Below are 27,150 nucleotides of genomic sequence, written 5' to 3' on the forward strand. Positions count from 1 at the left end.
ATTACAAAGGGAGTCCAACAAATGCAGATGAATTCTGAAAGCTTCTCTCTTAATTTTGCACACAACCAGAAACATTTTTGTTTGAGCCCAGATGTGTGGCCATGGTCTGACCTTACTTTTAATTGCACTGCTATGCAGATTAGCATGTCGTCAAGCAGCTTCTTAATTATTGGACGGACAAGGAGATGTGCCTGTCAGCATCACTTTTACACCAGTTCTAACCACTTCTAGGTTTAATGTATCCTCCCAACAGTTTGCACATTCCTTGTCATAGTCACTTGATTTATTTTTGTTTTTCCGCTTCCAACTCCAATTGTAGTTCTTTTCCTTCCGCAGTCCACAAGTAAAGGAGTTCATGGAACAAATCAGGATTAGGAAGAATGCTGTCAGAATCATTTCAAGAAGTAAGATAAGGGAATATTTAGAAGCAGAGGCTTTCTTTGTATTTGAAAAAAACAATCTCCAGGTTATCGCTGCTTGCCTTACTCTGTGCTTTATTAGTATTAGTGTTTATGTTAGTATCTATCCACCTACATACCTAGCTGTCTGGCCATCTCTTTGTCTGTCTGTCTAATTGTATTATTGTCAATGTATTTGCTTGTCTGTTTGTTGGTTTGTCTGGATTTTAAATGTAGATCTTGTGATTATATATGAAATTAATTGCACCGTAGTGGGCTGTGAAGCTTTTCAATCAGTATGACATACACTAAACACAGTGTATATGAGCAAAGCCTGTGCTTCGTTAAATGTGGGGAGTCAGATTACTGATGAATGGCAACTACTACGTGTGCTCGATTCGTCTCGATGGGTTTTCTGAAGCCGAAAGTGCTACATTATGTGTATAAATATAAGCTGTTTGGAATTTTTACCCATTAAAAATGCCTTACTGCCATGCGTTGTTCTGATGTCATTAAACTATTAGAAATAAGGAAAAGAGGAAATACATCCATTAATATTTTAATTTGGAATTTGTTCCTCGTGAAAGCTATTGGTGGCCCTTATAAGGTATATGTTCTGTTCAGTCAGAAAATACAAAAAAATACCACACACACACATTGGCTGAAGCCGCTTGTGCTGTAACCCGGCAACACAGGGCGTAAGGTTGGAGGGGGAGGGGACACACCCAGGGCGGGACGCCAGTCTGTCACAAGGCACCCCAAGCAGGACTCAAACCCCAGACCCGCCAGACAGCAGGACCCGGGCAATCCCACTGCACCACCGCGCACCCGCTACAAAAAATATATTATTTTTTATTTCTATAATTTTATATTGTATATAAACAAATTTTAAAGGGCGAGGATGCAAATACACAGCCCCAGTTTGTGACTTTGATTTATGATTGCCAAGAAATGTATTGACATTTGCTGAACACATGTACACATTTGGGACCAACAATTAGCGTCAAATTCTGCAGAACGTACTACTTGTGAAACATGAGCTTGTTGGTAAGATTGCACAGGGTAACAGAAGTGTGATTACTATCCATAAAAGCGCTGACATTTTGCTTTTTCTCCTGCAGACATTTCCATTACACATTGAGTTACTTGAGTCACTCAAGTGAAATAAATGCATTTTTGGATTAACTGCAAACTCCTCAGGATTACTAACTCTGTATAGTGAAATGTGTGGAAAGAGTGCGGCTAAAATATAGATACAACTGACATCTTAAGAACGCTGTACTTTGTTTTATCTGTGACAAACAAGGACTGTAAAAAAGTACGTATAGCACAGCACACACCCTGTAGTGCTAAGAGCTTTGAAATGGCTACTTCTGAAAGCAAAACAATCTGAAGGTCTTTTTTTGTTAAGAAATAAACTGTATAAATAAACCGAAATAAACAGGCCAGTTTGTTCAGATAAGGATACCTCATAATCTTTAACAAAACCCAGCTATGTATCAGGAGACATTTTCTTCTTGTACAGTGTTCAGCTGCTTGAAGTTTCATAGCATCTTGTGGGGTCAATAGATGAGGTGACCAAGTCTATCTATCTATCTATCTATCTATCTATCTATCTATCTATCTATCTATCTATCTTTATTTTCATCTACAGTTTTCATTGATTTTTCTGCCTGTCTTCAACTGCTTCACTCTTTTACATGACTGACCTAACCAGCAACCACAAGGGTCAGGAAATGTCAGAGTGAATATTATTGTAATAATATTATACTGTAACTTATAGTATTTTAATGCTGCAGATACTTTACCTTGAATTGTATGTGGGACATTTGAGAATGGTCTTTCAAGTCATGCAGATGCAGTTATTAGGGTTTCTCACACATAGAAGTGAAAACGCTATTTTGCATGCATCTATATATAACGTGTGACAGCCTTCACTTTGTTCACTTTCTCTTAGCCACTTAGGAGTAAACATTCTGACAATAAATATTCATTTAGACTGTTAGCAGCTGTGCAGTGGAAACCATTGTGGTCTTTGAAATCGCTGTTGCAGGGGATGGAGTTGTGGAAGCTGATTAATGCGGTAATATTGGATGAGGCATGTGGGGGTAGACTGCAGTGATTGCGTGCGCATATTTCGCCTTGGGTACGAGCCTTCATTAGTGAATTTTAAATTGCTGCTTTTCTAAGGATTACATTTGCGTGGAGTACTGTCAAGTCTAATCCCAGATGGATAATGAAAAGGTTCACTTCTCTTAACCTTCCTATTAGAGCCACTAGTCAAAGTCCTTGCATGTAGAGGAAATACATTGTTTTGCAGTGTTGCTGAAGTGACACAGTGAAGTAACTGGGATGCACTCTCATTGATGGTTCCAAATGTTGCTCCTGTCCCACATGTACTGATGCCTCTACTGAATCCTTCAGATCTGTTGTGCTACAAAAGCTCGAATGAGGCAAAACAGATCTTTTTTTTTTTTTTTTTATCATATTTTTCAAACGTGTTTTCCAAACTGCACAAGCACTGACCTGGCCAGTCCGCTTGCTGGGTCAGTACATGTGATCAGCACTGCGGTTTTGATTTCCATAAAACTGCTTGAGTCCTCATTCAAAGCAAAGTAGTGTTCAAATGATGGCCTCAATCATTTTACCTGCACAGCCAGTACCACTGCAATTTACCTTTATGTTATACCTTGTCTCTAAGTGCTCATGAATACTTTCAATAATTGTTTGAGAAACTCTATCACTGCGTGGCTGTTATCTGTATACGGTTAGGTTAGCTTGTAATGCTCACATGGTCCTGTTCCGAATAGTTCATGGTTGCTTTTGAAGACTTTTATTCATAGATGTCTCTGCAGTTTTTGGCCAGGAAGCTGTGCACCAGTTTTACAGTGACCTTTTGTGCAACGTTTAGAAAACAGTAAACAACACAACACTGTAAGTAAACCCAATGAGATTAAAAGGTTTAAAACAAGACATTTCACTAACCTGTCCCCTGCTGTGCCAGTGTGTCTCCATCTGATGCTGTGTGATTATGATAACAATTGTCTGTTATTGTTACAGTGAAGTTAAGGAGTATTCAATGTCTTCTAACAAAGACTGTTGCAGGTTGGTGGTCTTTGGTAAACTAATCAGAATGAGGTAAACCTGCAAACTGATGCCAGTAGCGATATCTACCACAAAATCGGCCTTGAACACAGTAGCCTGAAGTTTTTTTAAATAATTGTTTATTGAAAACTTCACCACATACAGCTACTCTTGTGGTCAACAGCACTTTGCCAGTTAAGCACAGATAAGAGAAGAGAAACCATTTCTGTGACAGCTTTTGAAATTGACTCACAGGGAGAAACCTGGTTGCTGACTTAATGTGTGAATTCTCATGTAATAGGCATTTTAGAATGGAAATCAAAGTTCGGGGGAATGGGAATGCCATTAAACAGCACGAGGGCTCCTCTGCAGGACCACTTTGGCTTAATCACTAATTTTTTCTGAAGTGACATCTAATATATGAGTACAAATTACTTTTTGGTTTTGCTAGTCATTGATTGAGGCAGAATATGAAGCAATCATAGTGTGTGTCTATACTGTGTTATATAGTGTATAGTACCGTTCAGAAGCCTCATAACCTAGAAAAGAACAATGACAGACATCAGACATTAATCTGTTTTTTGAATATTACATACTGTAAAATTTGTCTTAGAGAACTTTAAAATACCCCTAAGCAGACCTTGTTTGTATGTATGTTTTTATATTATATTCTCTGTGACTTTATTGGCTGCTAAGACGTTTTGTCATGCTGAATACGATGTTTAGCAGGAGGGTAGCCAGTCATTAATTACATAGACAGTATGAGCATAATCAGATGTTGACATCTTACCAGCTACTGGCTACAATTCAGAGGTAATTGTGTAGTAAAAGTATTTGTTTTCCCAGTAAGAAGCAGTTTAAAAAAAGTTTCTGATTGAAAAATAGTGTAATCACATAATATGGAACTGTATCACGGTGTCATGTACTTACTATAGTGCTATTAATAAAATATTGAAATGCATGTTTCCTCTCTTTCTCTACTCTTTACCCTTCATGTATTCTTACTAAATCTACAATTATTGCGTTACCTTTTCTGTAATATCCTATATTTGCTGTTGTCATTCCTAGCATGACTACATGTGCAGGCACTGTACCGAAACATTGACTCTTACAATGATCACCTTGATGACTGCATACCATTCTTTTCTCGCCGAGAAAAGTTAAACCTGAAGCTATTAATGTAAATAATTTTATATTTAGACCAGAACATGAAACATTTATGTGCGAAAATTATTTATTTATGTTCACAGTATAAATTTAATAGTCACCAAGGTCTACAACTGAGAAACTTTAGTGGTGAAAAGGATACATTAGTTCAGCCATACATGGTTGCATTTTATTATTTTTTCCATAAAATGTTTTATGTGATGTGAATTTGGCTCTGTCTTTTGCAAGATTGGATTTCCAGAATTGCGTTTTGCGTACCGGAACTTAATTTAATTTATAGAGAAATAAGTGGTGTTTTATTGGTAAAAATATTAAATGTACAAGACTGTTGCCTTTGCATAGTCAAGTGTGCTATGCTTAACCTCTCCTTCAGCAAGAATATATTTTTGCAACAGCTTTGTGAGGCATAATAAAAGTAGTTTAGCTAAGCAGTACTCTCTACGTTTAAATAGTTTTATTCCCTCTGTAAACCTTTACAGGAAAAAATTTGCTAAATAAAATTTCACTCATTGCGCCACTCCATGCTGTGTTTTATTTTTCAGTTACCATTCCTGTTTTTCTTTTCTTCCAGGGTTTTTAAGCACTGGTGACCAAGCTGCCAAGGGAAACTATGGACTCCTTGATCAAATCCAAGCGCTGCGCTGGACTAGTGAAAACATTGCTTTCTTTGGGGGTGATCCATTACGCATTACTGTTTTCGGATCAGGGGCCGGTGCCTCCTGTGTCAATCTGTTGACCTTGTCCCATTATTCTGAAGGTAACCGTTGGAGCAATTCAACCAAAGGTATAATGCAGGTTGCAACTTTTGACAATTTTGGTGTCTGCATGCCTCCGATACTAGCTTTTTTTGAGTTGGTGTTTCTTTTTTCTTTTCAGTTATGCTTTTTTTTTTCTTTTTTTTTTTTAATGACTTGTCTGCATGATTGTAGTTTTAATAGTACACACACATCTGACCTTGTAAATGTTACCAGAAGAGTTTATTGTGAACTTTTGGAACTTTCGGATTTAAAACCTGCAGAATTATTTTATCCTCCTCACTATTCTTCAAAATGTGGGATCTTCGTATAATAATGTATAAGAACATAAAGATCTAAGAATTGGATGCAGTTCGTATTTCAGTTAAAGGTCTCTCTGTGGCCAATGAATTTACATTAATCCCACTTTTTAAAGATAGCCAATAATTGTATCTCTCCAAACTGTAGCATAAAGCACATTTTCAATAGGTTTCACCTCATTCAAAATTCTTAAATATGGAAAAAAAAGAAACTGCATGGATATTGCATTTTCCCTGAGAGATTATGTACTGCATGCATGATCCAAAATTGTCAAAGCATTGAGGTCACAAGCAAGATTTGTTCTTCTCTGTGTCTGTATCAGTTTTGTCCTTCCTCGCCTTCTTTGCTTTCCATAGTCGTAGCAAGGCTGTAGACAGTAGTGAACTCAGCAGAGCAGTCAGTAGAAACACAGTGTAAGAAACATTACAGCTTGTAACACCATGTTTTACCATCACATAACCTCTTGCAGTCTTTGGGGATTTATCACAAGCCATTATCAAAATGATCTTGATCTATTCTACTCTATAGTTTTTCAATATGTTCAGTTGAACCCCTATTAATACAGATTAATGATCTAGCAGCTCCAAAAAAAATACATATGGCATTATTTGTGGCTTCAATCCTTGGTCGTTATAGATTTTTCTGTTATCCTCCGAGGATTGTTAAAATATAATGCATTATTCCTCTATGTTGAAAGCATTCCCCAAAGGTTACAGATATGCAGTTGTTAAGGGCTGACTCATGATCTGCATTCCATCTTCTAAGCTGCATATGGCATTAATTTTTCATGTTAATCATTACCCTGACATGTCCTCTGACTGGCAGTAGGCTTCTTATCCAAAATTTCAGTTTTGTAAATTAAGAGCTTAATTGTGAAACCAGTGTTATATAACACATAGAGACAGTGCAATGCTCTGTGCTTTAGAAACTGGAAGCACCTGCAGCATCTGTATTGTTATACTGAAAAACGAACTACTATAGTTCATAATAATAAATTATTATTATTATTCTTATTATTCTTCTTCTTCTTCTTATTATTATTATTATTATATACAATACTAGAGTTTCCTTAAGAGGTCTTAGAAAATCCAGGATTCAAATTCTTTGTTTACCTTGTCCTGCTACTTCTGCATAATTTCAGCATACTTACTATTTAGTTTTTTGATAGTGCTTAATTATGTTTGATAACAAAGGACAAACATGCTTAGGTTTGTCAGCTGGGTACAAATGCAAAAAAATGAAACTTACTGTAATCCCTATGAAGTGTGGGTGTGCGATGTTACTAAGCTGTTCAGTACCACACTGAGCGAAAAATGCACTTCATGGTTTACTCAGCTTCCCTCCTGGGCAGCTGCCAAAACCATTGCTGAGATTTTCAGCAGTGATTCAGGAGAGCACCTAGGCAGCCGTAGAGAAAATACAGTGACTGTCAGCTGTTATGGGGTCTCGGACTGATTTGCTAAAAATATACAAGACAATAACATACACTTCCATTTGCACTACTGTAAAGAAACTGTCTATCCAGCTGAGCTGGGCAAGTAACTGCATAGCCATGAGCGAAAAACATTTAAATAAAATAAATGGAATACCATAGCCTGCATTTATATACAAGTTGAGGACATAGACAAACCATTTCCTATGTTTTAGTAGTATTTATCCAAGCTTTCTTGCACTGAGTGGCTCAGTAATTTAACACATCCCGATCTTTTTTGAATTTTCAATAATGTTGCATACCTACAATGTGGTGATTTTTTGCTTTTAATGCATAAATATTATTTATTGGGGTGGCAGGTGGAGCAGTGGTTACAGCTGCTTAAATCCACTTGAAAGAGCAAGGTTTGAATGCTACTCCTGTTATAGTATCTTTGACCAATGTATTTACCCTATACCCAGCTAAATATATTAAAGTATAAAAGGATTTGTGCCTTACAAAGAAATCAGCCTTCGAAAACATAATTGGAATGGAACCCGACTGTAAATTGAGGACTACCTGTGAAACAGCTTAACCATTTTATTTCAGCCTCTTTTTTTTTCATTTCTCTCCATTGTCCCATGATCAAATACGAGGAGGGATCTGCTTTGTATGTTGTGCTGAGTGAGATGCCAGCACTTGCTTCCCCTCTACATCCTTCCATTGTCTTTCAGTGTAATACGGTGTTGGCTGTGCACTGGTTCACATGTATTCTCTGTTGTTCTCTACAGGACTCTTCCAGAGAGCAATAGCACAGAGTGGCACCGCGCTCTCCAGTTGGGCTGTCAGCTTCCAGCCTGCCAAGTATGCCCGCATGCTGGCCAAGAAGGTGGGCTGCAACCACAAAGACACTGTAGACCTAGTGGAGTGTCTTCAGAAGAAGCACTACAAAGAGCTTGTGGATCAGGACATCCAACCTGCCCGGTACCACATTGCATTTGGGCCAGTTATCGACGGTGACGTGATCCCTGATGACCCACAGATCCTGATGGAGCAAGGGGAATTTCTCAACTATGACATCATGCTGGGTGTCAATCAAGGGGAGGGGCTAAAATTTGTGGAGCTCATTGTTGACAGCGAGAATGGGGTACAGGCAAATGATTTTGACTATGCTGTGTCCAGCTTTGTAGATGACTTGTATGGTTACCCAGAAGGCAAGGACATCCTCAGGGAGACCATTAAGTTCATGTATACTGACTGGGCAGACCGACACAACCCAGAGACCAGGAGGAAGACTCTTCTGGCCCTATTCACAGACCATCAGTGGGTTGCACCCGCGGTGGCAACTGCTGACCTCCACTCCAGCTTTGGATCTCCCACCTACTTCTACGCATTCTATCACCACTGTCAGACTGAACAGGTGCCGCCTTGGGCAGATGCCGCCCATGGGGATGAGATCCCATATGTCTTTGGACTACCCATGATCGGCCCTACAGAGCTCTTCCCTTGCAACTTCTCTAAGAATGATGTCATGCTGAGTGCTGTCGTGATGACTTACTGGACAAATTTTGCCAAAACTGGGTAAGGCTGTAGTTGTATTATACAGTAAATATGCTCCGGCGCTATTTAATCATTGAGTTCGTTCGTTCATTCATTCATTCATGGTCTTTCACATCCATTAATATTTTGGCTCAATATTCATCTTGACCATCAATATGCCTTTTCTCTTTCGTTAGCATATAAATTGGATTACATGTGTTGAATTACAGTATTACACATCCATGCAGGTGCAGTTTAATCTTATTACAGTCCTATTGATTGTAGGATGCTTTATAATACATGAAGTTGGGAAAAATCAGTATATAGAGTGGCCTATTTAGATGAAACAGTAGGAATGCATTAATTCCTATGGTTCCATTTATATAAGGCACCATGGGAAATGCAATTATGCAATAAATGTCTGGAAGATGAGGAACGGCCTTCAGGGACTGCGGGTTTTTTAACGCTTCAGTTTTAGTTAGGACAGCTCTGAAAAGGTTTTTACATAAACCTTTTTGAAAATGGGATAGATGAGCCTGTTTCCAAGTCGCATCAGATATCTTGGAAACATCCCAAATAATTTAATCCAAAGCGTACAACTCAGCAAGAATTAAAAATCCTGTATATGAAACAAATAATCAGAATAAAAGAAGTTTTGAAACTTTTTCTTTCTTTACTTCTCCTTGTCTATGTCTTGTGTTTCAATTTTATAAATATGACACAGCTAGTGTGCTATAAGTGTATATTCTCTATTTAAATGTTTTTGCCAAGCAATAAATATGTTTTTTTGTTCTTGTTATTTTCCTATATAATAACCTGTGTCAGAGCACTACAATACACAATAAAATATGAATAGGTTTTCTGGTTGTTGTGTTGAATGTGATAATGTAAGTAATTGTCTTTTGTAGGGTAATGGGGGACAATGGCAATTTTCATCCATAGTCTGTTGGGACCAAAAGCATACTAATGGTGCACATATATAATGCAGAATGCTCTTATAGCACAGGGCAGTTTTGAGATTTATGCTGCCATTTTGTATGGTAAAACCAGTTTATGATGTGTTCTGACATACTCCATATGCTATTCTGAAATAAAGGTGCACATGTTATGGAAATAACAATTGCTTTCAGATTACACTGGTTTGCTTATGCTAATTTGTCTTTTCCCCTGCAGTGACCCCAACCAGCCAGTGCCTCAGGACACGAAGTTCATTCACACCAAACCCAACCGCTTTGAGGAAGTTGCGTGGACCCGCTACAACCAGAAGGACCAGTTGTACCTGCATATTGGCCTGAAGCCACGGGTGAAGGAGCACTACCGTGCCAACAAGGTGAATTTGTGGCTAGAGTTGGTGCCCCACCTGCACAGTATCAACGAGGTTACCCAGGTCCTCTCGACTACCACAAAGGTCCCCCCACCGGAAGTCACCAGGACACCAAAGAATATTCCTGTCAACACCAAGCGGCCTAATCCCACCCCTTTCCCTACGGAAAACCAAGGCAGTCAGAACCAGCCCTTCCTAGTGGACCAGAGGGACTACTCCACTGAGTTGAGTGTCACCATTGCAGTTGGGGCTTCCCTACTCTTCCTCAACATTTTGGCCTTTGCTGCGCTTTACTACAAGAAGGATAAGAGGCGGCATGACGTGCACCGGCGATGTAGCCCACAGCGCAACACCGCCAATGACTTGGCTCATACCCAGGAGGAAGAGATCATGTCCCTTCAGATGAAGCACACCGACCTGGACCGAGAGTGTGATACCATCCATCCGCACGAGGTGGTCCTGAGAACTGCCTGTCCTCCCGACTACACCTTAGCCATGCGAAGGTCCCCAGATGACATCCCCCTCATGACCCCCAACACCATTACCATGATCCCCAACACAATGTCTGGGATCCAGTCCTTGCATACGTTTAACACCTTTTCTGGACAGAACAACACGCTGCCCCACCCTCATTCACACTCGACAACCAGGGTATAACCAGTGGGACCACAGCACACAAGCAGGACCCAACTGGGAAATGTGTCCTGGAACTCTTCTCCACCTGTGATTTTTCCAATATGGGAAAACAGAAGAAAGGAATTATTTTATAATAAAACATTAGTATAAAGTAAACAAAAACTAAAGGATAATTTTTATTTCTGGTATTCCAACAAGCGGTCTGTAGTCCAGTTAAAAAGGTCACGTGGGGAACCTTTGAATGGTTCGTTGGCACAGTTTTCAGAAGAACAATAAGAGAAAGTGGGGAGTCGAGGTGCTTCAGGAAAAAATGCAAAATATGTAATTCTGCTGATGCATAAAATTGTAAACGACTCATTCTGGAGCCAAAAGAAGATTGTGATCATTGAATTTAGGCATGTGTTACCCAACAGAAGGAAGCATTGTAAGGTGATATTTTAAAAGGAGAACTGTTCAAGAATGTGCACAAAGGAGACAGTCAAAGAAATGTCTTGGATTCTTTTCATCAGTTTATTTTTGGGAACAGTTTTATTGTATAGAACCTATTTACATATCTAAATATGTACAGAAAGCACCAATGCTGTTTAAGCCCTGATGGGCACTGATACTGCAAGCTGCCAGCAGAGCAAAACAGATAAGGACGTCCTGGCAGATACAGCTTCATCACATAAGTGCTGTCAATAACGAGAGCTGGTGGACAGGGGAACTGGTTATTTTTAGCACGATGCGCATGACAATTTATCTGCTTGGTGGCTGTTCTGCTGATTAAGTCGTAATTAAAATAATTTTCATCCCCATTGGATTTGTTTGAAGAAATACTTCTCTGATTGGCTTTGAACCTTGGAGGTATCTGGGCAGGGATAGTGGGAAAGATGAGTATTTGAGAAGGGGTGGGTTGGCCGCAGTAATAGAAGTGCATACACATTAGCTCGAGTAAACATGGACATGAGCACTACTTTTGTACAATGTGTGTTGGTACAACTTTTTGATAGTGGTGAAACACTCTCTGTTCAATCCCTTTGAAGGAACCATCATTGTCTTCTTTTAGCTCTCTGTTCTTTTACTTTCATGCATTTTGTATTAAGGTTTTTGATCTCATCTTGCTAATGACACATACATTAGGTAAAAAAGCAGCACAGGAAATTATTAATTATTATTTTATGACCGCACTCTTCTGTAATGCCCACAGCTATAGGTATTTCGTCAGTGCAGGGAATTGCAAACTTTCCACTTTAGGTTTTGATTAACTGCACTGGATGTTTTTTTTTTTTTTTTTTTTTGAAAAGATGCATGTTCCATAAAACTATTTAAAGATTGATGCTTATAAATTTGTAATGAAAGTGGGGAAGTGCTGACATGGTAAATTAAGATTTCCTCACCCTATACTTGCCACAAATTAATGGGTGCATGAGAAACAGCACAGACTTTGCTTTGTGAGAATCCTTCCCAAGTGTTACTGCTGTATATGTCACCTGCCTCCTTTTTCAGTCCTGTCTTAGGTTCTCTAAGAGAGTAATCATTTATCACGTAATTTATTTTATTTTATTTTATTTTTGCGATTTAACACTGTAATTTCTTCTTTTTTGCACTATGGTTAGGAACCAGTTGATCTGTAATACATCGTGAGACAGATGAACTTCATCGAAACTCTGGAGGAGGTTGTCCGTGATTCGCATCATGCTACCATTCCTGTTGCTTGTAGGTTTTCACCTTCGCCATGCAGGCCAGTTCAGCTAGCTTGAAACGTACATTGGTGGACACATCATATTATTATGCCATTATAAAAATTTTAATTTTATCCCCTTCCATCACTGGAAATGATCTGTAAAGGAAATGTATGCTTGTAAGCAATGTTTAGTAAGAGAAGATGAATAAGTAAGCAAATAAAATAACAAAGGTAACTTGAACCCAGACAGAAGAGGTGAAAATCATGCAGCGATTAATTACCCCGGAATAAATGATCGGTATTTGCAAGGGGATGTCAATTATTTGAGGTGTAACACGTAGAAGCCAGTTATAACTGGCTGCAGACGTGTCTTACCTGGCCCTCTGCCCATTGTGAGACATTCCCTCCCAGGGAATCCCCAGGCTCTTCAGCTTCAGAGTGACTCCTTCTTTGTGGCAGCTCTTCCGCTCCACTGCAGGAGGACTACAAACAAGCCCACCTGCACCCACACAACCAGCCGGGGTGTCCTCATGTTCAATTAACACGAGGTTGAATATGCAAAGTAAGTGTTAAATGACAGTGCTCAGGCACACTTCCTTGAGTGGTATTAAAAACTAATGAGGTGTTCATAGGCAATAGTTGTAAAGAATGGCTCCAGATTCTGCAGGCCAGTCAAAATATAAAAGGTGTTCAATGAGCCCTGCTTTTCTAATGAAGGCTAAAGACGGATTATGTTATATTATATTCTATTAGGCTAGATTCTCCCTCTTACATGTTACTTTTTCTGTTCTTAAAGGCAGTAGTGTGCTGTGTGTCATCTATACAGCTCCAAAGGTTGTATACATAAGCAGGTCCTACTAGGCTATCAGTAAAGTCTGCATACGTCTCGTGAAGTTTACAGTTATTATTTTTATCACACCGCATTTTAATTTGCACAACTTCAAGTGGATTGAGTATGAAAAATGCTAACAAGGCTTGGAACTCAGAAATGATAACCTGACAGCAGAACCTTGGACTTGGGGGGCCATTGCATCTTGAGAAAATAATAGACAAAATGTTCACTAGACTGTTTTGTGTAGAGCTGTCAGCAGTTTTGCCAAGCTTTTTTGATACATTGTATGCGGAAAAAGTAAATTAGTTATGCAGTCATGCCAATGTCAGACAGTTTTAATTTTACTAAATCATGAAAATTAGGTATTGCATAGACCCATATGGAAGAGATATATGTTTACACATTTGGCAATGGCCCCAGAATTTTGTGGCATGTCTTTTAGCATCTATTAGAGTGTCTTTTAATTTATTTACTGCTGAAATACACACATACAGAAAATGTATTTTCTATTACTCACACATTTTAAAATGAGTTCTCATACTTACAGAATTTCTTTTAAAGGAGGAAAAAAACTGGTAAAAACTCTAAAAAGTAGTTATGTCTTAAGACTTCAAATGAAACAGCAAAATATTGAGATGTGCTGTATTTACGTGTTTACAGACAAATTATTTGTCACTGCAGCTATGTAGCTGGCATAGACCAAATCTATAGAGGCCATATCATATATTTAAAATTTTGTGAAACTAAATTAGTGGTAGGATTTTTTGAAGTGATTCTCAGAAAATTCAAAATGAGAGTAATCCATTATGGTAGAATATATATATATATATATTTTTTTTTTTTTTTTTTGTGGATTGCTCTGTGTCAGCAAATTGTTAGACTTATTCCCACTGGATTAATCTGTTATAGCTATTACAGCATCACAACTGAGCATACTTTTCTGCCATATTATTTGTGTAGAGGAGGTTTGTAGGTAAGGAAGTGTTCACTCCATTTTGATTAGCAGTGTAGTGATACTCCTCTAAAAACATTATTTTAATTTTTGTTTTCAGGCAGGTCTGGGAGGAAACAGATTCATTTATTATGGCTATTTATATTCTATGTATAAGAGTGACAAATGGCTGCACAGGACTGATGTGGGTACTGGCTCTCCAGGACGAAAGTAATTGGCACTCTTAAGCCATTATCTTGCATGCTTGACCATGTGTTTGATTAGAAAACCTGCAGTTTCAGAAAATTCACGTTTTTATGACTCCGCTAAAACCATATTGAAGGTGTCCCCAGTTCCAGCCAGACAGGTTCATTTCACCATTTTGTGGTAAACATTAATAGCAGACTGATCAATCCCACATGTTCTGCAAAAAAGACGCATTTGGGAGTTATGTACAAATATGAAAATCGATTTAGAAAGTAGTAATTTCTGCTTAGAAAAGCTGAAATAAAAATATTATATACAAAATGCATATTTTAACTATGAAGTTATGAAGTTTTCTATTGTAAACACTATCGCTATTCATCAGAGAAGTGTAAATTAAATTGTGCCCCATTTCAACTTTGAAGAAGTGTTTCGCATATTTTTTCTATGAAATTATTGGTATTGTCAACTCACTGCTTTGACATCTGAGAAGAATAAGTTCACCATAGCGCTCAATGTTGACATTTCAGAAATCTTCATTTTCAGGTAAAATTCAGAAAAATGCTACAAATTTTGATTGCAATTGTAGTTCACTTGGAAACATTCCTACCCCTTACAGGACATACCATTCAGGTCAAGTTAAAAATCCTAAGCTTGTGTCTGTCTTCTTGTGTGTCTCACAGTGTTGTCCTTGTCGGAAATTGACTGTACATAAATTGTACATTGACTGCTTGAGGCATTATCCGTGACAAATGGCCATTCTGTATTGCATAAGAGCACAAATTAAGTAGTTCTCCAGAACTTGTATATGATCCAATTTCCAGCATTACTGTAAGTGTTCAGTTCCTGTCTTTTGGGTGGACCAAAATCTGTTTCCTATTTACTGACACTGCATCGAAAGGAAAGTCATTTAATTGGGGATGTGAGTGACAGCCAGTTATGCGGTGGCTTTCTGTAAACTTTCTTTCAGCCTGCCAATTTCCAGGACGTCACTGTCAGGATGTGTATGCATTGAGCTTGTGCACACAGACAGCTCTTTTACGTTTCTCTCCAATTTGCATTCATTTTAGCACATTTCCTCGTTCCTTTCTTAAATAATTGAATATGTATTTGTTTACAAAATGTTCTTTGTACAACATATTTTATGTGACAAGTCTGCTGAGGAAATGACTGGTCTCTGGTAAAACATCCAGGACATAGATTTTCACTCGAGTAGCTGTATATTTGTAGCTTTTCGGTTTCAGCTTTCAGTTTTCCTCCGTTTCCTCAGCAGAATATCAACCAATTCAATTAAAGTGTGGCGTGTTGGACACTGAACATCAACAAATGAGCATGAACAAAATCTAAGAACATTCACTCATTGTAGAAGTTTATGTTTTCCTTTTTTAATCTGAACATACTGGCAATGATGGAAGTCAAGGATATCCGCATTCAGGTGCCTGGGAGTCAATTTATAGTCTCCTTTGTTTAAAAATAAATGAATAAATGATTGATAATGTTTATTTTCAGTGTGGTAACAGTGGGTTCTTACTAATCATTTATTCCCTTTTCACTTTGTTCATAATAGAAATTTTAATTAACATGTAAAACATGCTATAACTTATGCAGTTTCATTAGCCTTTTAAGACTATGTCTCAATTACCGGGAAACGGCAGCCCTCTCATGTGTAACACTGAGTTCCACAACAGCTCTACTATTTATTATGACATTTTATAACACTTGGGAAGCGTTTTCATCAAAAGCTACTTAAAGCTGAGTAACACATATACAATTATTCTTTTTTTTGTGGATAGTATGGTAAAAGAAACAAGCTCTTGCAAGCTTCTGGGTGCCAAAGAGTTGCTCATATGTTGTTTAGTAACAGTTTTGAAATTTTTCATTGCGGTGCATTTTGTGACATGAAACAGTTTTTGTTCGGATTGCTGGTTTTTCATGTACCAACACTGTTTTATCTGCTATTTTTATCCCCGGCCCTTCTACAAGCATTTAATAGCCTTAGACGAAAGCTAGTGTGTATTTAAGCAATGTTTCTTGGATAAAATGTATGAAAAACTCATATTTTAGCACGCTTTCATATGTTACTGTACTGATCAAAGCATAGTGAACTTTGACACTTCAGTGTGAAAAAGGCAGACAGCACTGTACAGTAATGCTGCCTGTGCTGGCATGTCAAGGTTCAGATGACTGTAAGGACATGGGCAATCTCTGATGGGGAAAAAAAAAAGGAAAAAAAAAGCAAAATCAGCAGAAATCTGAGTTCATACCCAAATATTCTTTGTAATTTTCTTTCATCAATACCCTGAAAAACACACAGACATACACATTTTCTCATTTTACTAGTATTTGTAAAGACTGTTTGCCTTTAGTGACTAAATTTGTGTTTTGACATTCATGGCTTTCATGAACATTTTTAATACCATTAATAAATATCATATTTCTTAACTTTTTGGCTAACTGTACTAATGTTTTATTTCAGATTTGACAAGCAATATGGTCAGTAGGGAATAAACTCTCTTGAAGTTTGGCTTGAACAGTTTTCACTCTTTAAAGTGTCTTATATGGAAACTGACATAAAGCCATGAATTAAGATAATCAGCAAAGCAGGTACTGTTACAGATGTAGCACATCTTGCATGAATGTTCTAATACATCTACAACAAGAACAGGAAAAAAAGACTCATAGATCAAAATGGTTATACACGTCCCTTACATCGGCAGATAAGATTTTCTAAATACAGCAACAGAGGGAGATATGAGTAAATAACTGGAAGCAGATTGTGTACTGTAGAAGTGACTCTTCAAATTCAAACTGATTACACTTTCAGAGTTTAATAGATGTTGAGTTAATAAATAAATAAGCAAATAACACCAATAAGAACTAATAACAATACGAAGAAGATGCCGGAGGTGGAGGAGGAGAACATGGGGACTTGCACTTGGTCTTAGTTGCCTATTTGTTTCATATTTGTTGAGGATTGCAAAACATGACAGTAGTTTGGTACACTGATATTTAACTGAAAGTATAATGTTTTTCTAAGCTCTACTGGGACACATGCCAATTTCTTTGTATTTGCCTGTGCTTTCAGAATGTTTTTCACCCTGTTGAAATCCTTTTTTGACCTTTTCCTGTGTAACACCCTGCAAATTGAATTCATAGAAATTATGCTGCATTTCCCACTCCTCTCAGTCATAGCACATTCACGGGGGAAATGTATTTGTTCAACCTTCAGAAAAATGAAAGACTTTCACATCTCACAGAAATAATGACAGTGAGGGTTAATAATTTACAGACAGGCCTGTGTGAGTCTTTGCAGGTAATTCCGGATAAGCTTTGCACATTAAGATTTTATGAAAATTTATTCCGGCGCTGTCATTTTAGAGAGACAGCACCAGTGTATAGAAGGTTTTTAATGGTGTTTAAGTGTGAACTTTAACTGAGCCATTCCAGACCTTTTTTCTATTACAGGTCCTCCTGCTGGATTTGGCTGTAATCGGTTTTATTCATCTTGTCGTTAATGGCAATCCAGTCCCACCAGATGAAAATCACTCCCATAGCATTATGCTCCTACCACCAAGTCTGAAGACGTGCATGTTAAGGTAACAGTGTTACCTGGGAGATGTGCTCTTTGGTGTTTTTCATAACTCTGTTGCTTTCATGTCAAAGAGATCTTTATTCTCATCAGAACACAAAGTCTCATTCCAGAACATCTAGTACACAACTTCTCATAAATGGTGAGCTTTCACAGAAGCCTCTTTCACCTAGCAGCTCTCTCAAAAATGCCAAATTTGTTTAAGAAATTGTTAATCTCTGGACAACTCAATACCAACTTGGCTCCTGGTCCTGTTTCTGACAATTGTCCATTTCATTCATTTGCTCAGGTTGCTCGAATTGTCTGGTCTTAGTGTATTTAATTTGATCTTTATTGCCAAATAGTCTTGGGAAAGGTTTCTTGAATTAAGAAGGCTTTTTTGCATCTTTTTATAACCTTGTCCAGCTTTTTGCCTCTAACTTAATTTCATACTTTGTTCTCTATTCATGCAGCTGTTAACATTTACCCGTCTGTGTTAACAAATATTTATATTGCAGTAAGTGCTGTAGACACAACATAACGTAACCACAAATGCCAGTCAGTCATATACTTTTTTAGAAACATTTATAGATATTGTCCAGTCCATAGGGGGGGTTCGATGGCGCAGTGGGTTGGACCACGGTCCTGCTCTCCGGTGGGTCTGGGGTTCAAGTCCCGCTTGGGGTGCCTTGCGACGGACTGGCGTCCCGTCCTGGGTGTGTCCCCTCCCCCTCCGGCCTTACGCCCTGTGTTACCGGGTTAGGCTCCGGTTCCCCGCGACCCCGTATGGGACAAGCGGCTCTGAAAATGTGTGTGTGTGTGTGTGTGTGTGTGTGTGTGTGTGTGTGTGTGTGTCCAGTCCATTGAAGCACAGTGATACATGCAGTATGTCAAATTGGCCACCAGTTCACCTCAAACACATGTCTTTGGATTGTGAGAGGAAACTGGAGCCCGAGGAAGAAATCCATGTGAAAATGGAGACAAAGTTCAAACTCAACATAGACTGAGCTGAATTTAACACTGTGCTCACACACACAGCCAAGCAACGGTTATGTACAAGTGCTACTCTATCATGCATAAGTAAATCTCTGCTTTGCTGCACCTTTCCATTTCCATCTCAGAGTAGTAAGTTGACTACGATGCACTTTCAGCGGTGTTTGAGTCATATAAACCCATTTCAAGCAGCTTTGCCTCCCAGCTTGGTTTCTTCTTGTTGTAATTGTAAAGACCTGCTCATTTCCACCAACAGACACACAGTTTCTCACTTTCACTGCTTTAGCAATATAAGAAAATCACAGTTAATTTGGAAAAAATTCTGTTAGAATTCATGAGCTGCAAGCGGTCACTATTAGACAGTGTTAATTCTGACCCCCCCCCCAGGTAAGCAATTAAAATACCAAATAAATTATTCTTTCCACAGCAGATTTATTGTGCACTTGCAGATTATATATCTGCAAGGGCACAGAAATAGGACTGCCGCTATGCATTGATCAAAGCTAGCTTCTTGTAAGACTTTTAAATCAGTGTTAATGCAGTCATTGACTTCACAGATGTTTCCTTCTAACTTATACATGGTCAGCGCAGTTACTGTTGAGTTGCAGGAAGACACCTTTTATTTTTCCTTCTTACTGATTTGCAGTATTGTTTGTTGATCTGATTAGTTTATAAGCATTGTACATGCAGTTGTTTCACTTCCTCATATTTAATATATCAACTTCAAAATCATTCTCCAAATGAATACATAATATACCATTCCAGCTACAAATGGATTTTTTTTTATACCAGGGATCTGTAAAGTTACACTGGGTTTTATTCAGCCAGAGCTTTTAAAAAATAATGCTGAAGTTTTGAATAAGCAAACAAGCCCATTAAGTGAGAACTTCATGTAGTTTTTCCAGTTATAACAAATTTATATTATCAGAGAAATAGGTATTAAAATATTGTTCATAGTCGTACTTATTAGCAGTGCATTGCAATATCTATGTCTACCTTACATTCTCACGTTTTCCAAGTCACTTACTCCACTTCATATCAATTTTCCCCTCTAATAGAATAGCACTATCACACACCGTTAGTACCATGGGCCATAGAAAACATTAATTTTACTTAAGTTGTCTTGGAGACTCTCAAGCTATTGCAACTCCAGAGTGAATCTAAGCCTGCACATTTCACACCATTTTTGCCCTAGAGCAAGGATCTCATCCCGGGGCAAAACTTTTCAGCCATGGTGCCAATCAGTGCTTACTCACCCTGTGTTGAAAATATCGCCCTAGGTTGAAAATGCCAAAGTGAAAACGTACATCTGCTCACTATGGGGTTAGCCAGAGTTGAAATTGCCAGTGCGAAAAATGCCTTTTGTAATCAGCTGCAGTGCACAGGCTTTCTGAGAGCTTAAGCTCAATGAAAAAACACATAAGTGTCAATTTTACACCTTGCCAAACATGGCTCTTTGGATAATGTGGCCAAAAAAGATGCCTCTCCTGGTTTCTGTCAGTGTTCAGCTGGAAATGGCAAAGGTAAACCTCTGGTTTTCATAAAGGCATGAACAAGTCAGTATGGAACCGTTCGCCTTCTGGTCTTTATTTCACCTACCTGGCTGCACAAGGTAACTCATTCTCCTAAACAATGAGGTGTGATGTTAGTATGTTTAGTCATAGCAATGCATATGAAAGTGGCAGTTATTATTGTATTTGTATGATCGCACCTCTTACAGATTTACACTGCTTCTTAGGTCTTATGTCTAATTGATCTCTTACATACATACTACATGCGTACGTATAGATGCATCGCTTAAATTTGGGTGTATCGCTTAAATTGTGTGCAAGGATTATAATATTACCTCATGTTTTAGTTATTGATGAAAATGGTATCATTTTGAAATGTTTTTTGGGTCCATCCATCCAATTTTTCTAACTCCTTGTCCTAAGCAGAGTTGTAGCAAACCTGAAAATAACCATATAAGTAAAGGACAAATCTGCTGTACTTTCCTGTGTATGATCCTTTTGATCTGTGGATAGCAGAAAGCTTTTCAGTGGAGAGTATACTTTATCGTGTAGTAAAAGACAGGGCAAAACATAAGATAGCAATGGATTTTTTTTGTCTTACGGAATTTAGTTATTATATATGCATTCAAATAAATTAGATGTTATGGCAGGATTAGTGCATGAACAGTCTGGTCTTTTTCAGTCACAAAATCACAAAACCTGAATATGGTAAATGGGATTCCTATTGACCCAGTGTAGCAGAAAGTATTAACATGAATTGTTGAGGGAGAGAAGTGTTGTGTTATTACCAGATATCCAGATATACCCCTTGGCAATGCTTCACTCAGAGTACTTTTACTAACGGACAGCCAATTCTCTTGCATGATTTACATTTTAAGAAACTGCATAAAGACATGGAACATCAACAGTGATCTGCTTTTTACCTTTGCTTAGGAATCTATTAAGTCAAAGTTTGCTCAAAAGCAGTTTTCATCACTGTGTATTGACAGGTAGCCAAAGGAACAGCCTGCACTCTAAATAATAAAGTAGGAACCTAGAGCAGGCATCTGTTGTGAACGATGGAAGTGCAAAGGCTCACAGTTTTATACTAACCAGTACAAGACCATACCAAATGATAAATGAACTTAATTGAAGTCATCCTTTATATGTGCAAAGGCAAGAAGAAAAAGCAGAAGAAAGAAGCCTGGTTGATGCTTGAGAAGTCTGTTTATCTGAGTGAGAAATCGAAAAGGAGAAGATAAAGGAGGATTAACACAGAGCTGGAGGGGCACGTTTTTCAGAGGTCCTGTTTCAGTAAACACTCTTAAAGCGCTTAGAATTGTACCACAAAATGTGAAGAATTTGCAATAACGGAATGATAACATCCACTGGTATTTCACTATAACTGAAGTACATACTCACACACATATGTATATTTCACGTGATGATAAAAAGTGTAGGTTGGAGCTCTAAAGGAGACTTCCATTTGTGTGTGAGTACTGAAAACAGTATGTTTTAATCTGAATGTAATTGTCAGATCAAAGAGAAAACAACTTTAGTGAGAGGTATTTAGAATTTTCTGTTTTCAAAATCCCACTTGTACTTGAAACTGTAAAACCGATTAAAACTAAAGGGCCTTTATTGTGATTCAAAAATCAGTGTACTTCCAATTTTTTGAAGGATTATGAATCCTCCCAGAACAAGCACACATAGGTGTACTATAAAGCATGAGCTTTTAAAACTGAGTATTATACCATAGCCATAAAATGTGACCTTAGATGGTTTTAGTTTTACAATAATACATAAACCCTCATTGATTTTTTTGGTGGATTTTGTCAGTGGCCTTTATTCTACTTTTTATGTTATCAGCCTTTTCAAAAGACAGGCCTTACTGGTAACACTGAAAGTGTAAGACCTAGAGGCATGACGGATGGGGCATAAGTCCTGTTATCACTGATTGAAATACCATCTATTAATTCACCATAGTAAAAAAAAAAAAAAAAAACTTAGAATCCACCTAATGGCTCTTCTACCTGTTCACTGCAGTTAATACCACTGAGCTGATCAGCGATTAACACAGGTTCACATGGGTACATTCAGGGAAATGGATCATTATTTTGAGAAAGAAAAATTAAAATGGCCAGGGCATTTCAACTGCTGTTCAAATGACATTTAACTGATTTGTGGGCATATCTTGAAATGTCTAAGAGATTAAGCTATTGTTTTTCTTTTCAATTCCCACAAAGCTCCAGATACACTTTAATTTACTGGATCTGAAGAAGATTTGATGAGTTGAACAAAGAAGTGTAAAGTCTTTTAACTGTCACAACCCCAGGGGGTGAAACCCCCAATGTTCACCAGAGGCACCACTTGTGCTCCATATAACTAACCCAATGCATCGCTTCTCAGTTAACCCCATCACCAGTTCCCAGCCCTATAAGTGGGAAAAGGTATGCAACTAGTTTATGGAATGATCATTGCTTAACTTCCAATTTGTCTAGTGATGCCTGTTCACTGACTTGTTCCTCTTCCAATGTGTTAATTAGTTCTGAGCTCCTGTCCTGTTCACACCAGTCGTTGTTGATCTTGTCCAGGTCCTGTGTACCACAGCATTGCTGTTGTGGTTCTTTGCTTTAACTCTGTGCACGCAACACAGTTTCCCCTTTTCCCTGTCTTCCGTGTCACTCTTGCACTTTATCTCCAGGTTTGCAGTGTGCACTAGTATATACTCTGCTCTTGAGATCATTCTGCATTACATATATGTCTGGACGTTACAGCAAAACGTGTCCGTGTTTGCTTCATTCTCGGACATTACATTTGTGGGTCTTCCCTTTGTGGACTGAAGGTCAACATGTTTTTCTTATTAGGTGGACAAATTTTTGCCGTAAGAGCAATACAAAGAGTTAAGGATGAGAATATTCCCAGGAATCTGAAGCAGGGCAAGAAAAACAGTTGTCGCTGCTTGCATCCTACCCCAACTGAAGAAAAGTGGATGACTGATCTTCTGTCAGGTGAACTCACCCTCATCTAAGACATACCCATTGGATGGAGAGTGTGTGCACTCTGCAACAAACACATTTGCATCAAGAAGGGATTCTTTATTAAATATTTTGATTACAGAATGCAGATTAATTAAAATTAATTTTAAATGACTGGAAAATATAGTGTTGAGTTTACAAATTCTGACTGCCGACCCATAAACATGTGCAACATTCACTATACTGTTATTGACCGCCAACGTCCACAAATAGAGGACAGGAGCTATAAAAACACTTTTGAAAAGTTTGGGTGCATTTTATTAACATCTATCCCAGGGTCAGTAAAAACAGCTTCTTTGTTTTGCAACAAACTTGAATTTTATTCAGTATGTAAGTGGAGAAAATGAAATATCAATAAACTGGAGAAATGTCCATATCTTGGAATTTGCAGCTTGGCCATCAATTATATGAAGAAATAATGTACAAAAATTTGAGCCAACTAACTTTTTAAAAAAATTATTAAACCTGCTCTTAGTAGCTGTAATTTCAAAATACACTACACTTAGAGTAAAATACCATGTAGTAACATTCACATTAATTACTGGCAACTGAGTGGGAACAAATAGGCACAATTAGGACATAGAAATCAGCTGCATAGATTCATTAATTTTTTACATAGTGCCTGGATGGTGTAAGAGGACATGGACTTGATCCCCCGTGGACATGTGAATCTCAATCCTAGACCCTCAAATACTTTTCGGTCTCCTGCAATACAATACATAAAATCATGGAACATTCCCTAAAGTAACGGAAAGGCCACGTGTCAGAGACTCGATTGATGAAAGATACAATGGATTTCATTGCCGTGATGGTGTGCAACACCTACCACTGCAAGTCCCATATGTCTCTTATCTGACAGAGGCTTACGGAGTGCCCTCCACACTGGTCTCAGTTCTCCTGTAGGTACCTGGTAGAGTCTGCCAAGGTGCTTGACATGAGACACAATGGATTCATGTTCAAATCTCATTTAGCTGAAGACTTAAATTTTTAAAATCCTTACTGCTTCTAGCATCTTCTTGAATTATAAGATCTGGTCAGCAAATGGTTTTGTTATGTGGCCTAGTGGTTATGATGCTTGTCTCCAGTCAGAATAGTGGGGTTCTCGAACCTTAACTAAACTTTCAACATATTCATTTAGCAGACGCTTTTTTCCAAAGCAACATACATCTCACAGAAAAATACAGAGAGTACATTACATCTACAGAAAGAGAGGCCTGGATGCAGACACGTGATTCTAAAGCACAGTTAATTTACTTTCCACCAAATTAACCAACGTACATCATACATTGCTTTGCAAAAGTTGTGAAACTTTACCTTAGTGGTTAAGGTGAATGACTGAGGTCAGTGGAGCATGATGTTCCAGTTCCCTTTAAGAAAAGACTACTTTTTCAGTCCTTTCTACTTCCTGAGTCTGGTTTAGCAAAGTTGAGATGCTTTGTCCTAGTGGTTAAGGTGGTTGGCTTGGGTCTTAATAGTGTGATGTTTGACTCTATTTTAACCAATGCATCAAGTTTTTTAAATACTCTCTACTTCTAGGGTCTTGCTTTGCAAAACCCATGATAGTTTGATCTAGTGGTGAAAGTGCTTCACTGAGATCAACTGTGTGTGATGTCTCCTTTAACCAAAGACTCTGTCTTTGTCCTTTCACAGTACAAAACCTGTATGGTCAAAGCCACAATTTTTTGGCCTAGTGCTTGTCTTACATCAGAATGCTGTCGTTTTAATATCTCCTTTAGCTGAACACTCAATTTCTTTTAAATACTTTCTTCTTCTCAGGTCCAGCTCCCCAAGTGTTGTGACCACTTGGCTTAGTGGCTGAAGTGCTTGCGTAAAGTCAACAAAAAGTGCTGTTGAAGGCTTCTTGAACTACATTGTGCCCTTTCTTAATCCTCTCTACGTCTAAGTTGTTTTCACACCGCTAAGTAAATGGTGTAAGACTTTGACCTAGCGGTTAACTTGCAAGGCTTTGTTTGGAGTGCGGTGTGCGAATTTCCTTTAACTAGGAGCTCTTTTTCTTGAAGTATGCTGAAGAAGCATGGTCTCTCTCCTAGTATTTAAGGTACTTGACTAAGATTAGAATTGTGTGGTATCCAAACCTCCTCCAACTAAAGGGTTCATTTTGTTGTTACTTCTCATTCAAAGGTCTTTTTAAAGTATAAGACATGGCTAGTGAAAACTGTGTGTTGTAGCAGTTAAGGGTTTTTATTGAGGATGGTATGATGTGATGTTCAGATCTCTTCTTACCAGATACCTAGACCTTTTTTAAATCTCCTCTATTTCTAAGGTGTCCTTGAGATGTGAGACAGGAAGGCTAAATGATGTTGCTCTTTTGCCTTGTGGTTACACTCCTTGACTAAAGTCTGAAGGGTCTGGTGTTCAAGTTTTCTGGAATGAGATGAGCCAGTTTATTGATGGCTCTACTTTGAAGGTCTTTTTTAAATATAAGACATGCCCATGGGAAGGAATCACTTGTTGAACTAGGGGTTAAGGTGTTTTATTGGGAGTGAAACAGTTCAGTGTCACGATAAAAAAAAAAAAAAAAAACATTTCTAGCCATTTCACAGATAAAGCCTTACATGTTCACTAATGTAGTAGCACTACTTTCTTTCCATACCATTCCCTATTTTTACATATTGTTATAAACAGCATAATCTTAATACATATGTGGAGCAACTGTTCCGTCACAGGACTGTACTGCATATGTGTGTTGTACTTGGTAAATGTATATAAGCAGGTGTACTGTTGTAACACATGAATGATTAAGACATTAAGGGAGGGAACCCTGCATTCATGACTGGATGTATGACCTGTTAAAATAGTTTTTTCATAAATACACACATATTTATTCCATCTGTATGAAACGTACACTTTGGTATGAGCTGGATAAAGCACCTGAACTGTATCTGCCACCTGTGCTCGTGTAGGGTATGGACCTTAACAAAACTCCTATACCACACAGGACTTCCTATAGGACTCTCCACCATGGTGTAAGAAGATAAATCATGTTTAAAACACACCTTCAATTTCAGCACAGCAGAACCCGTCACAGTGACCTCCAGTGCGCTTATAAAAAGGCCCAATGTCACCAACTCTTTCTCTGTGAGGAAAAGAAAATGAGTTTGCATGCTGTAATTTGTGGGAAGCTGACATGTTTACTGTGTTGCGATCTGCCAAGTGTGAGTGATGAAATGACACAGCACAGTAAAACTTTGATCCAGAGACATGTCTGTCATCTTGTTAAGTCCCAGCTGTACCAAAATAACCTGATCTTATGTTCCCCAGTCCTGTTGGGTACCTGTGCTCTTAGTGCCCCTTTGTTAAGTTTTGTCATAAAAAGATATTTTACTGTATGTCATAACCTTGAAATACATTATGAGTGCTGCAAAGCTTCACTTGAATTAATCAGCCATTGCATGAAACATCCAGCGAAATGCCCTAGAATCTTTTCATGGATAGATGTAGTGTCCAGCAGTGGGTGGTACAGTAGCACGGGGGTAGAACTGGTGTCTCAGAACACATGGTCTGTGGGTTTCAATCAGATTCATCTGGGTGGAGTTTGCATGCTCTCCCTGTGTTAATATATAGGTTTCCTTCCACTGGAAGAGGGGTGAATTGGTGACTCTGAAATGCCTCCCTTGTATATGTGTATGTGTGAACATGACATGTCATCCTAACTCTTTTACAGCAGTTCTCAGAGATACTGGACACATGGACTGCTTTGCTTGGACTCTTCTGTCTTGTTTGTCCCATACAGGTATTGTCCACATTGCTCAGGTATAGTCACACTTTTGACTAGTACTGCACATGCATGTAA

General features: G+C 38.3%; 1 protein-coding gene across 1 annotated transcript in view; it reads left to right on the forward strand.

Annotated features, from left to right (window-relative positions):
* LOC114911072 (neuroligin-1-like) overlaps positions 1 to 10,689 on the forward strand; it is a 35,114-nt gene extending 24,425 nt beyond the window's left edge. The window contains exons 2-4 of the mRNA XM_029254146.1: positions 5,221 to 5,406; positions 7,907 to 8,696; positions 9,828 to 10,689. Of these exons, the coding sequence (XP_029109979.1) occupies positions 5,221 to 5,406; positions 7,907 to 8,696; positions 9,828 to 10,635 (1,784 nt within the window). The 3' untranslated portion in view covers positions 10,636 to 10,689. The remainder of the gene's footprint in view (positions 1 to 5,220; positions 5,407 to 7,906; positions 8,697 to 9,827) is intronic.
* Positions 10,690 to 27,150: the final 16,461 nt, after the last annotated feature.

This window comes from Scleropages formosus, chromosome 8 (genome assembly GCF_900964775.1).
Source record: "Scleropages formosus chromosome 8, fSclFor1.1, whole genome shotgun sequence".
Classification (NCBI taxonomy): Eukaryota; Metazoa; Chordata; class Actinopteri; order Osteoglossiformes; family Osteoglossidae; genus Scleropages; species Scleropages formosus.